A 16,267-nucleotide genomic window follows, 5' to 3' on the forward strand; every position below is an offset into this window, starting at 1 on the left:
CTTGCACATGACCGAACAGGAAAGTCTAATGGCAATAAATTGGGTAATAAAGATAGCTAAGCAAAAAGATCTACTCTTCCAATTCCCCTGGTATAAGATAGTATCATCCCAAAACTGTCATATGTAAAAAGTTAAAATGAAAAATTCAGTAATCAAAATTCATAAAAACAAATAAGCATAAAAGATATCTGATTTTCAATTTTCAAATATATAGCATATATGAATATATATATAGACACCCAAAATGAACTGCTTTAATGTCCACTTATGACAAATGTAATAGCTTCAGGAAGGCAATGATTATACGTATTTGGATGGTATGTTCAAAAAAAATCAGTAAACAAAACTGACGTGTTGTGGTTGTTCTATTTAATATGCTTAAATATCTACAGATTTTTTAAAAGTTTTTAATGTCTATTTATCTTGAGAGAGAGAGCAAGAGAGAGCAAGGGAGAGGCAGCAAGAAAGAATCCCAGGCAGGATCCGCACTGCCAGCACCTCGAACTCACAAACCATGAGATCATGACCTGAACAGAAATCAAGAGTTGGACGCTTAACTGACTGAGCCACCCAGGCACCCCAAAATATCTACATATTTAACCAGCATGTAACAAAGGACAAGCTGATAGTAAATTGGATATTTCAGTTTCTCACTCCCTACAAACTACTTTTTTGTTTAGTAATTAGCTTTCTTGATGTATAATTTTACTATATGACTATATCTACAAGCTTCTACGTTATACTAAGTTTTTTATGTTGTTTGTACTAAGTTTCTTATAAGTCACTAGTTTCTTTACAAATCATACAGAGAAATTTTAATTACTATTTACCTGAGTAATTTTAAAGGATAACTGCTTTGGTTGTAAAATAGGGTGGTCCCCAAAAGCTAATGCAGTAGGAGAAGGGCTATTCGGTCGAACCTTAAAAAAATACATTAAAATTTTTACATTAGCAAGAAGAAAATAGGCTTATGCTCAGCAACAATACTTAACACTTCTTAAGTTTTTATCAGGATAATAACTGAATTAAAACATAATTGACTTAAAACTTTTTATCGTTTATTCAACAAGCATTCATTTTTAGAGTACCCTCCCTCACATAATGGTACAGTGAAAGAGATAACCATATATTCCCTGCCCTCAAGAAGCTTACATTCTAGAACCATCAAAAAATTTTTAATGCTTTTAATTTGTTAAATAAAACAAGGCCAAATACATTATTTCAAAACAAAAATATTAAAAACAGATGATGATGGTTCAAAAAGTAACACTGAAAAGATCTGAATATAGAACTCTTATACTAGGGACAAAAATGCATGCCCATATATAGTATAATATCAATTTACTGTAGAGTTTCAGAGTTTATCTAGTTATTAGTTTTAAAACACATCATTGAAAGATTGCATCATTGTATCATGACTTTCACTACAACTCAAAATTATTATTGAGTCTTAGTTTATTTTGCATATTGCAATATAATGTGTCCAAGGTACAAAATAAGTAAGATACAACTAAGTATATGTCTACCAGCAAGAACCAGAAGGGAACACTGGAAATAAAAACAATTTACTTGAATAAATAAGAGATACTGTGATTTTAAAAAACCTTCGATTCATTTTTTTTCAATGTTTTTTTTTCGATTCATTTTTTTTTTTTTTTTTTTTGAGATTTTCTACCTGGTTTTCTGGTAAATCCAGGTGTTTTCTTTTTTTTTTTATTTTTTACAAATAGTTTATTGTCAAATTAGTTTCTACATAACACTCAGTGCTCATCCCCAAAGTGCCCTCCTCCATGCCCATCCCCCCCTCCCCCCCACATCCATCAGTCCTCAGTTTTTGTCAGCATTCAAGAGTCTCTCATGGTTTGCCTCTCTCCCTTTCCCCCACCATTTCCGCCCTTCTTCTCCCGCTTGTTCCTCCGTCAAATTCCTCCTAATCCTCCTATACGTGCAAACATATGATATTTGTCCTTCTCTGCCTGACTTATTTCGCTCAGCATAACACCCTCAAGGTCCATCCTGCTACACATGGCCAGATTTCATTGTTTCTCATTGCCATGTAGTATTCCATGGTATAGATAAACCACATCTTCTTGATCCATTCATCTGTTGATGGACACTTAGGCTCTTTCCATGTTTTAGCTATTGTGGAGAGTGCTGCTATGAACATTGGGGTACATGTGCTCCTATGCCTCAGCATTTCTGTATCCCTTGGGTAAATTCCTAGCAGTGCTATTGCTGGGTCATAAGGGATTTCGATTCATTTTTAAATTACTGAAAGCCAATACTACTTTTCTGGTTAGACATTAAACTTTCATATAATAAAATATAAGGAAAAATAAAATCCAATATACAAAACAATGCATATAAAAAGGACTAGGACTTAATAAACTAGAAACAAACCAAAAAGGTGTAAGATAATTTTTAGATCTAAGATTCTTCTCCTATGCTGAAATAAAATGGTCTAGGGCTAAAGGCTGCCTACCCTTTCCTACAAAGGCATTATGCTATCACTTTAGTGGTTAAGAAATTTAATTGCTAAGAGAATCAGAAATTAGATACCAGTAACTGAATATAGACTGATACAAGAGTATTCACTTTAGTCCCCTAGGTTTGACACCAGTCTTTTATGGAAACATTACTTCTCGCATATAATCAATTCAGGAAGTCTTTACCTTAAGGATCTTACTTTGAGAAATAACGTTCTAACAGCATCAAATCATTAAAAAGAATTTAACCTACCTCACAAAATAATTTTCTAAGAAGATAAATACAAATAAATACAGAAGTTCTCAATGAAAAGATATCCAGTATACATACATATATATGTTCAGTAAACGTAAGACTCCCTACACATGTCAAAACTTACAGATGAGGAAGGAGTGGAATGTGAATGTGAATTCTGAGGAGAACGGATCGCAGGAGGTATGCCTCTTACTGGACTTGAGCCATTCCCACCTTGGTACTAAGGAAAAAAAAAGAAAACACTTTATGAAAATAGGTTTAGACAGATGTTATTTTAGACATGATAATATATTTTCTTTTAAATTAAATTCAGTAGTGATTTAAATGGTCAAGATAAGCAAAACTAAGGTTAGTTACAGCCAAGCCCTAAAAGACTAAAGAGAAAATACTGATCACAGGAATATGAAAAGACCATGGTTAGCAAAGACCTTTATTTTTTTCTAATGATCTGGCTTTAATGTGTTACTGCAGCCGACTCGAATAATTAACCTCCCCAACAATGAACATGTATTATTTTTCCTTCAAATTTTAATAGTTCCCTTATAAATGTTTAACTGGCATAATCCTTAATACCCCCAAATTAACATATATACAAGTAGACATCAATGAATATAATAAACCATCCTAAAACAGAATCAATACTCTCAAGATCTGTTCAAAATCCCAATGTTTGTAGCACTTAATATAAAAAATTATATAAATGTCTTTTCCCTTTAACAGCACAATATCTAATAAAAATCAATCCTTTCTTTCATGTATGACATGAATTACACTGCATGACTTAGGTACCTATGAAGAGAAGCCCCCTAAATCTATTCCGTAGCTACCTTTCTCATTTCTCACATTTCTCTACCAAGAATGGGAGGAGAAAACTGCTACTGGATTCCTCTCAGGATATTAGGAGCAGAGCAGAGACAGGGACCTCCTACCTAATGTGTCTTCCTGCAACCTAGGGACTTGGTCTAATTTTTTTTTTTTACTCTACAGTGCCTAGCAGAACTTGTGGCACATAAGATGCATTCAACAGACTTGAAATTTGTTAATTTGAATTGATCCAACCTTTGGCAAAAATTCTTATTAACACTGAGGGACTCAACTAAACAGAAAGCACTAGGTTAGCAATACAAGAACATGGGTAGCAATAGTTTTACTTTAGATTCTGTAAATCCAATTAAGAAAAACAATGGATGGTTTAAAAAAAAAAAAAAACAAAAAAAACCCCCACAAACTTTTAATACAGCCCTTCCCCTAACTGGCAAACTCCACTCTCATACTCAAGTAAATATAAATATTTTTCAACTGAGTAGATCATGTTTGTTGTTGTTAACAATCATATCAATGTACTGTAATGTAACTGGTAGCCAAAAGTATTTCTATGTAGAAGAGTAACGAAATATTCTAATTGCATAAGAATGTTAATATACCACATTTATTATTTTCAGGGGCTCTTAGTTTCATATTTCTATCATTATTTAATTTCCATCTACAGGCTCAAATGTTGCTATGGTGCCATAAAGGCTGCACTGACAGCAGAAACAATTCTAAACTAGAGGTTATTAAAGTTCTCTCTTTATACTTCCATTTAGAGTTAGACTTTAAATAGGCTGCTTTATATTTCTGGTCCTCAGTTTCCTCATCTGTAATACAGAAACACTAATGCCTCCTGTGCCTATCTCCTGGACTGTTATAAGCAAGTATGTGAAAAAGTACTTTGAAAATGACAACAATAATATGCAAACATAAAAGTAAATTTTAATGTTCCTAGGAAGACAGGACATTACATAGTACTGACACTCTGCTCTAACTAAGTAGATAATCGAAAGTTGACCTTGTGCTTCAAAGAAATTATTTCAGCCCATAGCAAAATAATATTAAGAATTGGAGATATCTGTCGATAAACTTACTTCAAAATAGTCGCTAATTTTGTGGCCACGTCCCCCAATACTTTTTCCTAGAATATAAAAGTAAAAAACTTTTACAGATTTAGTCATGACTACTTACCATACTATATCAGAAAGAATGTATTGTACTTAATTTCCCTAATACAAATAAAATCATTCTTTGATAAAAAGAACATGATATTTTAATTGGGTAGTGATAGACACTGAAAGAATTATATTTAGAGTCCTCAGAGGGTTAGATGCCAATTTCAGAAATCCAAAAATCAAATGACATTTCAGTAGTAACATGTCAATTTTTAAAGTCCCAATTACTGGAGAATCAAATATATAAATGACATTAAAGTATTTTGTTTTTAAAACTACATTATTCATATTGCTTAATGGCCACTAATTTCATAAAAGCAAATCAATGAATAAAAAAAGAAGAGACAAGTAGCAACTGTATAACTAACAAACCAATTCATACCTGTAAATAAAAGTTTTGATTAACACAAAACCATAACAAATGGACAATAACATGCTTTAATATGAATGTTATTTTGTAAAATGTTTGGATTTTCTGAAAAGTATTCCCAGGGTGCCTGGGTGGCTCAGTCAGTTAAACGTCCAACTCCTGATTTAGGCTAAGGTCGTGATCTTACAGTTCATTGGTTCGAGTCCTGCATCGGACTTCTCACTAGCAGTGTGGATCCTGCTTGAGAGTCTCTCTCTGCCTGCTCATGTACCCGCTCTCTCAATAAACAAAATAAACTTAAAAAAAAAAGTATCCCCAAATTAACAGGATGTTCTTTCTTTCTTTCTTTTTATGTTTATTTATTTATTTTGAGACAGAGAGAGCATACAAGCAGGGAAGGGGTAGAAAGGGAGAGAGAAAATCTCAAGCAGGCTCTGCACTACCAGTGCAACACCAAATGCGGGGCTCAATCTCACAAACCAGGAGATCATGACCTAAGCCTAAACCAAGAGTCAGATACTTAAATAACTGAGCCACCCCAGGTACCCTGGGTGTTTATTTTTTTAAGTTTGTTTGAGAGAGAGAGAGAAAAAGCGTGCACGCATGCAGGGGAGTGGTGGAGAGGAAGACAGGGAGGGAAAGAAGCCCAAGCTGGTTCCATGTTGTCAGTGCAGAGCCTGAAGTGGGGCTTGATCTCACCAACCATGAGATCATGAGCTGAAATTAAGAGTTGGGCACTAAATCAACTGAGCCACCCAAGTGCCCCCATAGGATATTTTTTAATAAACTAGATTTTAAATATTGCTCTTATGACCATATTGGTAAAGTGGTCTAAATCATTTCCTATTACAGTTCTTTGATTAAAAGTTTTGCTCTAAAAGACTCTTAATCAATTTTATAAATACTGAATTAAGGACAGGGGATAGGGTAAGTGGGTGTGATAGGGATTAAATAGAGCACTTGTGAAGAGTACTGGGTGTTAAGTGTTGAATCACTAAATTTCACAGCTGAAATCAATTTTAATATATACATTAACTAATTAGAATTAAAATAAAAACTTGAAATAAAAAAATATATTGGGGGCGCCTGGGTGGCTTAGTCGGTTAAGCATCCGACTTTCGCTTAGGTCATGATCTCGCGGTTCGTGGGTTCGAGCCCCGCGTCGGGCCCTGTGCTGACTGCCAGCTCAGAGCCTGGAGCCTGTTTCAGTCTGTGACTTCCTCTCTCTCTGACCCTCCCCTGCTCACACTCTCTCTCTCTCTCTCTCTCCTAGAAATAAATAAAACATTAAAAAAAAATAAAAAATAAATATATTGAATTAAGAAGGTGCTAAGAAATTCTGTGTTTAGAGATACTTTTTTGGATGAGAGGCACCACCCTTCATTGGAACTATACAGAATGCAGGATTTCTTCAATACAAATAAAACCTGATGATACCATGAAGTCAAAGCTTTGGATAATATAAACACACACATTATCAAATCAACACTGACATATATTAATTTATTCATTTATTTTATTTATATAACAATATTTGAGTGGTTACTATGTGCTAGGCATTACTAAGATGAACAAGGTTACATTTAAGGGGTGCTTGGATGACTCAGTCGGTTGAGCATCTGACTCATCATTTTCGCTCAGGTCATGATCCCAGGGTTGTGAGATCGAACCTTGTATCAGGTTCTGTACTAAGCGTAGAGCCTGCTTAAGATTCTATCTCTCTGAGACTTCCCTCTCCCTGGATCGGTATCTCTCTCTCCTTTGCTCAATATCTCTCTCTCCCTCTCATAAATAAATAAAGATTTTAAAGTTCAGCAACATTAAATTCGATTTTTTTTAATGTGTACTTATTTTTGGGAGAAAGACAGAACACTGAATAGGACCAGAGAGAGAGGGGGACAGAGGATTCGAAGTGGGCTCTATGCTGACAGCAGAGAGCCTGATGCAGGGCTCAAACTCACGAACCGTGAGATTATGACCTGAGCCGAAGTCACTCAACCAAGTGACCTACCCATGCACCCTAACAACCTTAAATTCTTTCGTTTAACAAGAAAACCTAAGTACTCACAACTATAAATGCTATCTAGAAAGTCTGAACAATAGTTTTATACAGATTTATTTAGAGGTTGGAAAGGACTACAGTTTTACAGGTATACCTTGTTTCAATGCACCTGATACTGTTCTTTGTTTTTGTTTTGGTTTTTTTTTTTAACACAAATTGAACGGTCTGTGGTAACCTTGCACTGAGCAAGTCCATAGGCACCGTTTTGCCAATAGACGGCATTTGTTCATGTCTCTGTGTCACAGTTTGGTAAATCTGGCAATATGTCAAGCTTTTTTATTATTATTATATGCTATGGTAAACATAACAACTCACTGAAAGTTCAAATGACAGCATTTTTAAGCAATATTTTTAAATTAAGAAATGTATGATGGGGGGGGGCCTGGGTGGCTTAGTCGGTTAAGCGTCCGACTTTCGCTTAGGTCATGATCTCGCGGTTCGTGGGTTCAAGCCCCGCGTCGGACTCTGTGCTGACTGCCAGCTCAGAGCCTGGAGCCTGTTTCAGAGTCTGTGTCTCCCTCTCTCTCTGACCCTCCCCTGCTCACACTGTCTTTCTCTCTCCTAGAAATAAATAAAAAACATTAAAAAAAATTAAAAAAAAAAAAAAGAAATGTATGATGGTTTTTAGAATAACGCTATTGCATACTTAATAGTATATGTTTATATACCCTGAGAAACCAAAAAATTCATTTAACTTTGTTACTGTGATATTTGTTTTATTGTGATGGTCTAGAACTAAACCTGAAGTATTTCTAAGGTATGCCTGTATACCCAAAAAATTTTCCTTCTTCCTATAACAACTTTCCTGCAGATTCTGAAGAAGCTGCTATCCTTTAATGAAGACAGAGACATTTTTGGTTGTCTATCCAGAAGCTATTTCCCTAATCCTTTTTCCCTAACTGAACACAAATTTTTCTCTATTAAGATTCCCTCCCCTACATAACACATGTAATTTCAGAAGAAGCTGACTCCTACCTGGCCTTCATCCTAGGTTCCCTCCCCTCCTGATTAGAAATCCAATTTTGTTCAGGTACCATCGCCTATCCACAAAGCCTTCATTTCTAAAAGGACTTTACCCACTTTCAATTTCAGAGATGGATCTGATTTTTTAAAGAACAATAGTACGTTTAGTGGACATAACTGGGTTTGGAATGGACTCATGACCCAATTCTGGCTGACAAGATTATAAGAGAAGTTTGCTCTGGACTTGAAGAAGCTAATCTTCAAAGAAAGAGGGGAAAAAACATAGAAAGCCAACTCTCTCTAAAGCAAATACAAGTGTGAAAGCTGAAGCAAGTAAATTCCATCAAAATCAGATCCACAATTTTGTGGATGGCAGATGACAAAGGAATAAACATGGATTCTTAAAAACATAGGATCTGGGTTGGATCAACCAACCCAGAAGTCCTACCCTAATTTAGGACCTACTTTTAAGTAAGTTTTTAAATCAAAAGTTGAAACTATCGTAACTAATATATTTTTACACTAAATCAGAATCCAAGTCCATTAATCACAACCTGATAGAACTATACCAAGACCAAAAACAAGCTCAGAGCAGACTGAGATACAAAGTACCACACATCTACAGAAAGATGCTGAAGTGATTTAACTCCTTCCATCCACACAGACAGTTGCTGCAAGTATATTCCTTGATGCCGGTGTCACATGTAAATACTAGTGTACTATGGGTTCATGGCCTTAGTCCTTAGAAGCTAAAGAGTGGCTCTATGTAATATATGTATAAAGTCCTTACATGTGATCAAAGAACCAATTTATTGTATTTAATTTTGAGTGGCCAAATTAAATGACAATACTATTTTGTTGTCTCTTACAAAGTTTGTGTAGTCTAATGAAAACCATCACAAAGGGTAGGTATGCAAGAAAGAATGAAGACAAAACAGTTTTGGAAAGAAAAAGTTGGTGTTTTAATAAAAGTCCCCCAATCATTTTTATATAGTCTTTTTCTTTTTTAAATAAAAAGAATAAGCAAGCTTTGGGTACTTGTACTTTAAAGCGACATCTAATGTTCTTATTCAAAGACAAGAAGCCGTTTCAATACCATAATTTAGATAAAGAAAGAAAAATGAAAAGGAGTAAGGTAATGTTTGCCAGGTCTGCCTTTTCAATTCTCAAATTAAAAAAAATCAGGGAAATGTCAAAAAGCCTAAAAATAGTAACCATATACTATCTGTGGTACAAAAAGATTCCAATTTCATAGCATTATTTCTTATAGGAAGTATATTCCCATACTATTAGTAATGCATAAATTACATAATAACTATAGAAATTAGAAAAAAATAACATCACTTGTCCAATTAAACTACTGATTAAAAATATGAATAATTAATTGTAAATGCTCATTTGGCTCTGAAAGAAGATCGTGTTTCACTTACCCTGACTACTTTCATTCTGGTTTTCTGCTTTTCTCTTTCTTCCTCTAGATGATTCCGATTGTTTCTTCTCTGGTGTCTACAGAAAGCAAGTTAAAAGAATTTAAAATTAAACTTTTTACACGCAAAATTATTACAGTCACTATATAAATTATTTTTATTTTCAAAATAAAAATGATTTTGTTCAATAGTGCTCATGTGATATAAATGTATAGTTATTAACATACAATTTATTAAAAGATACAATTTTCTATTGTGTAAATTTCTAAAATTCAAAGTATAGAAGACTTGTATGTATTACTTGAAATTCAGATTTACAGAATCTGATTTGAGGTGGATGAAAAATCTGACAGTAATTAGCTTTTAAAAGATGCTCTTCAAATTCTTAACTGGATTGGGCAAAAGACAATAAAAATAAATAAACAATAAAAACCTATGTTTTTCCTATTAGCTTTCTATTATTCAGACATATTTAGTCTGTAAAAGAAATGAAATGGGGGAATGGGAGGGTTTCATTTCCCCCAAGAAATGAAAAAGAAAAGAGCAAACACAAACTCTCATATATACAATCCCTACTAAAAAGAACCATTCATCTAAATGTCTAACAATTATTATGTAACAACAATTAGAGCAAATTCACAGATTATGCCCTAAATCAGGGGATAGCAAACTACAGCCCACTGGCCGATTTGGCCAGACACCTGTTTTTGTAAGGCCCATAATCTAAGCATAACTTTCACATTTTTAAATAACCAAAAAAATAATTAAATACTATGATATGAAAATTTTAAGAAATTCAACTTTGAGTATCCATAAATAAAGTTTTACTGGAACACAGCCACACTCATTCACTTATGTGCTATCTATGGTTGCTTTCACACAATAGCAGTTAGTTCCTACAAAGACTTTATGGTCTAGAGAGCCTAAAATATCTGGCCCTTTACAGAAAAAGTCTGCAGATACTCCACCCTAGATGATGGCTTATTGTCAAATTAGTAATTTCATCGGGCTAAAATGACAAGTAATTTTCGTGGAGTGTTGACAGGCTGTTGTTGTGCTTAAAGATTAAAACTAAGAGCAAAAGCACAGGCAATGGCACAAGGCCCTCAAATTCTAGAAGCCTGGCAAGTATGTCTGGTGCCAGAACAAAGAATGTTTGAATGAATGAAACATCGAGGCAACTTAAAATAAATCTCTAAAGGCAATGCATTCCCCAAACAAGGAAGGAACATATTCCATATTCTGCTGTGTGTGAGTAGTCTGTGATTAAACAGCATGGATGACAATGCATAACCTAACTCTTATTGAGCATCTATGATTCCTCTTCAGTAGTAACATGGAGCTCTAAGTTCTCTTACTCCCATTTTTGTCAACAAGACAACAGATTTTGAGAGGGTGAAGTGAATGTTTAGAATCTGAAGTCTTTAACAACAGGAGTGACACCATCTTCCCACCTAACCCTCCCATTCCCCCATTCCTGCATACAGCTATCACTTGATAAATACATGAATATTAAATAACTCATTCAAGGTAACCAGGATTTAAATCAAATTCAATTCTGTATTTTCAAGGCCTGAATGGTTTTTTTCCCCCTCTATATGACATGCTACCTGCCCTATGTCAATAACTGAATGAATCAACTATACAAAAAAACTTCAAAATTTTATCAGGTTTGTAAATAAAATTATGTCCAATAAACTGCCAATGTTTTCACAAACCAAACCAAACCAAAACAAAACAGAGATCTTAAAGAAATCCACCCATGGGGCGCCTGGGTGACTCAGTCGGTTGAGCGTCTAATTTCAGCTCAGGTCATGATCTCGCAGTTCATGGGTTCAAGCCCCGCGTCGGGCTCTGTGCTGACAGCTCAGAGCGTGAAGCCTGTTTCAGATTCTGTGTCTCTCTCTGTCTCTGCCCCTCCCCTGCTCGTGCTCTGTCTCTCTGTCTCAAAAATAAACAAACATTAAAAATTAAAAAAAAAAAAAGAAAAAAGAAAAGAAATTCACCCTGACAATCTACTCAAAAGACAGACTGATGTACCAGCAATTTAGGATAAATAGTTCATTAGTTTAGTTATCAAACTCAGACAAACAATAACCAATTTTCTTCAAAATAACACCAAATTAAAAATTCTAAGTTAACATTTTTATAAAGAACCCTGAAATCTATCTTAAAGCAAAAAAGGAACTGATTCCCAAATAATACGTATTCATATCCTTCCCAACTTAATTTGTGTAAAAAATATAATTTAAAATTTGAAAAATACATTTTTTCACAAGTTTAATGTTACACTAATTTTTAAAATATTTATTTACTTTTGAGAGACAGACATACATACAAAGCATGAGCGGGGGAGACACAGATCCAAAACAGGCTCCAGGCTCTGAGCTGTCAACACAGAGTCCGACATGGGGCTCAAACTCACATGAACTGTGAGATCATGACCTGAGCCAAAGTCGGATGCTCAATCAACTGAGCCACCCAGGCGCCCCAATATTACACTGATTTTTAAGCATGACAGGATCCCATTTGAATTCCATCTTAAGTCTTGACTAGCTAACTTCTGAATAAACAACAAAAAATCCACACAGAATACAATTCTAAAAGTTATACTGGAAACATTGTCTACCTAAATGGTTCCACATCATTTTCTAAAACACATTACAGGAAACACTGGATCAGTTAGATGAGAGGCTACATTTTAAATGCAGATGACACTGGGATGGTTCAACTGGGGTGACCAAAGTTAGATTTATTTACCACAAAGCTACTAAGAACCATAAAAATGCTAACATTCACTGGCTATCTACAAAAAGGGAATGGGATAGAGAGGCTTAGTTTATATAGAAATTCTCAACCTTATTTGGAATATCATTTATTAAACACTTCACTGGATATATATTTGAAGATATTTAAGGTCTTTCTTTTTTTAAAGACCTATAGATTACGTAGTAAAATCTTCTTTTCTCTGAGGCAACATTTCCCTATCTAAAATTTAAATATGATGGAATGGAAAAATGGGACAGTCCGTGGAGGGAAATGTCATTTTGTTAAAAACCATTAACAATGAATTATGGGATACCTGGGTGGCTCAGTACACTGAGTAGCTGAGTCTTGATTTCGCCTCTGGTCATGATCTGGTTTGTGAGATGGAGCCCCAAACTGAGCTCTGTGGTGACAGCTCAGAGCCTGGAGCCTTTTCCCGATTCTGTGTCTCCCTCTTTCTCTACCCTCTCCCATTCAGAGTCTGTCTGTCTTTCTCTCTCAAAAATAAAAAATAAACATTAAAAAATTTTACATAAATATTTTAAAAAGCCCAAATGAATAATTATTATAGTTAAAACACACACACACACACAACTTCTTCAGACCAGAGAAGAATTTCAGGAAGGAGGAGAAAAAAGGATGACTAAAGGACTAAGGAACTAAAATTAATTTTAAGACTGTAACATATGACTAATGTGGGGTAAGAACTTGGAAATAGCTAATAAAAAACCGGAAAGGTAAGCAAAATAAAAAACAAGAAAGGAAAACCTAGATATAACTAAATCTGCCTGTAAATACTTCCATTACAAACCCATCATTTTGTCCCTTCCTGTGAACCTTAATCTTTTTTCACTGATGCTGTAGTATGACCACCTCATTCCTCACTCTCACCTCAGATTATTTTATTTAGGCTTGTTCTGTCAGGCCAAATGAACCGTAATTTTCTAAAGAGCAAGTACCATGGGTCTCTGAAGAAACAGACTGGGACTAAGACTCAAACTCTGGGTCCATTATTTACCCTAACTCTTAGCATGTTACTTGTTAACCCAAGTTTCAAATTTTCTCATCAGATTTTCTTAAGTAATCTCTATGCCCAATGTGGGGCTTAAACTCAGGACCTGGGGATCAAGGGTCACATGCTCTATTGACTGAGGCAGCAAGGCACCCTATTCCCATCAATTTTAAATGTGATAATACAGATAGAAGATTGTGGGATTAAAATGAGAAACATACCAGAAACATACTTGGTACAGCATCTGGAATAGGTATGTACTCTATAAATGTCAGTAAGTACCCAATAAATTTTCTTATCTGAGTAGCTACCCTATTATTACAAATATCTGTGTACTTTCATATTTTTTTTTTTTTTAAATATTTTTATTTATTTCTAGGAGAGAGAGAGAGACAGCGTGAACAGGGGAGGGTCAGAGAGAGAGGGAGACACAGACTGTGAAACAGGCTCCAGGCTCTGAGCTGGCAGTCAGCACAGAGCCCGACGCGGGGCTCGAACCCACGAACCGCGAGATCATGACCTAAGCGAAAGTCGGACGCTTAACCGACTAAGCCACCCAGGCGCCCCTGTACTTTCATATTTCAAAAGTTCAATCATGTGTCATCTGTTAAATGATTAGCAGATTCTGCCCTAATAGCTTACAAGTAACTTGTAGGGATTACAAAATAAGTGGTTTCCTCTCTAAGGTCCCATTCAACTCTGTTCTCATCTACAAGCCACAGAACTGGCAGTCTAGACCTTAAGTATTGTATCACTAACCTTTAGGACAGTGTGCATCAGTTATTTTGGTTTTAAATTTAAATAATCTGAACAATACCTATATTAAACAAAACAAAAATTCTCAGTGAAGGCTATTGCTGCCAGTTCTCCTGAGTCACTCATTTCTATACGGATTTAGTTGGAAATTTAGAACCTTGAGAATTTTAGTACATGCAGAAACTTGCCAAATAATCTCTAAAATGGCTCATCAGTGAAGAAAAATCCAGAATGCTATCTGCAATTTTCAAATGGTACTGCAGAGACACCTCAAGAGAAAGGAGGTTGTGCCTCAAAAATTGTTAGAGAGGAGGGAGAAAGGAAAAAAGAAGCAGGTGGCTAAGGCTCTAGGTTATCAGAGACACATCCTCCATCTCCGGCTCTGTGCTTGCAAACACTGCATTTCTCATTTTAACACTGGAGATTCCATATTAGACTTACTTTGAAGAAAGAGTTCTATGGCTTAAAAAAGATCTGAAAAACAACCAATCTTGATCAGTTATTTCCTAGAAAATCCAAGGGACATCAACCAGGCCAGTTTGTATTTGCACAAGGCATAAAATTTGCTCATATCAAGCATTTTATACAGAATATTTTCAAGTTTGCTATTGCTCTTGTGGATGCTGTCATTTCATTCTTTTCTTCTCTGTTTTTTCTCAACTGTTGCATTACAATTGACCACAATAAAGAAGGCAAAATAAATATGGAAGGCAAAATAATATGATTTGGCTTTAAAGCAAAGATGGAAAGATTACAGCAATTATAAAGTCAAAGAATTCTGACATACACGGAACGGTAGGTATGAAAAAATGATGAAAGGAGAGACTGGTACTATTTAAATCAATTTAGCTTCATAAATGCTAATTTGTAATCATACCAAAACCTGAGTGATTACTTTGGCATTTAAATGTTCTAAGACATTAGTGAGAATTTACACAGTATTTGAAAGTATGTTCAAAAAACAAAGACAAATCTAAAGGACTCCAGAGATGATTGTGACATAACTGAACTAATGCTTCCATTTTACTTGGAATATAAGCCATCGATTATTAAACAAAGTTTTCATATACTAGGGATCTTGTTTTACCTGGCTCCTTGACATATTTTTAAGATAAAAATACGTGTGTGTTTCTTCAATGCAATTAAGACAAAATATAAGAAAACTAGAATCTTAACACTGTCAGAGAGGAGGGAGACAAATCAGTATGGATTATGCCATGAAAACAGATAACCACCTCTATCAGTCTCCAACTAGAGATATTCAAAATTGGCATAAATGCATTACAGGAGATTTTAACAGTATGTGAAAAGACACCATTATAACACCAACAAAAGAAGAGTAGATATTAAAATTTATTCCTCACCTCCACCTTAGGCAGAATTCATCAGCCCTGACTAGACAACAACAAAAATCAGGTATCATCATCTCTAATAAAATTATTACAATTAACACAGATATATTTAATCTCTTCCTGTTAAATGAGAAAATAATTAAAAAGAAAAAGTTACTCTACTGTTAAATAATATCTATAACAGAATATTCGATCCTCAGATATGTCAGAATGAATGTTTTCCAAACAATTCATTTAGCTAAAGATTGGTTTCAAAAATACAACTCACTGGCTATTCTAATCATAGAGTTACTTAGGTACCCAATTTAAGGTCATTGTACTTTGAACAAACGGCATGACAAATTTTTTTGCTTGAAGCTGGTAATACCATAAAAATGTTCAATTTTATTCCACATTTCTAGGCAAAATTTGTTGAACTAGATGTAAGTCAGGAAAATGCTGGAGAAATCTGTTACTTTAATGGCATATATCAAAACAGCACTGAACTAGAAAGGAAAATCTGGAGCTTTATAAAAATAGTCAATGTAAAATAGATGTTCTATTCAAGAATATCAAATGTACAAGATATGTTTCTCCCAACCTTTTGCTATAAAAACTTGGTTAGAATAATGCGCTATAAGAAAACTAAAATTCTATTGTAAAAATTTCTTTGCTGCTTTGCATCAAATTTACATTTAGATAAAACTATCATGAAATATGTACATCCTAATTCAAGGATGATTTTGAGCTGGCAGGACCTGAAATTCACAGTCTGTTGTTGCTGCCCAAGAGTCAAAATTTTAATATTGTCTGGAAATGTTTGCTTGAAACTTTGACACCTAAAAGAAGATCG

The 16,267-nt window shown here is 34.7% G+C and overlaps 1 protein-coding gene across 1 annotated transcript in view; it reads right to left on the reverse strand.

The window, feature by feature from the left end:
• The window catches only part of TLK1 (tousled like kinase 1), a 144,329-nt gene that overhangs the window by 55,243 nt on the left and 72,819 nt on the right, over positions 1–16,267 (reverse strand). Inside the window, exons 4-7 of the mRNA XM_039220476.1 lie at positions 9,553–9,628; positions 4,647–4,693; positions 2,867–2,962; positions 831–920 (exon numbers count right to left, since the gene is read on the reverse strand). Coding sequence (XP_039076407.1) covers positions 831–920; positions 2,867–2,962; positions 4,647–4,693; positions 9,553–9,628 — 309 coding nt within the window. The remainder of the gene's footprint in view (positions 1–830; positions 921–2,866; positions 2,963–4,646; positions 4,694–9,552; positions 9,629–16,267) is intronic.

This window comes from Hyaena hyaena, unplaced genomic scaffold (assembly GCF_003009895.1).
Source record: "Hyaena hyaena isolate Hyena2069 unplaced genomic scaffold, ASM300989v1 scaffold_894, whole genome shotgun sequence".
NCBI lineage: Eukaryota > Metazoa > Chordata > Mammalia > Carnivora > Hyaenidae > Hyaena > Hyaena hyaena.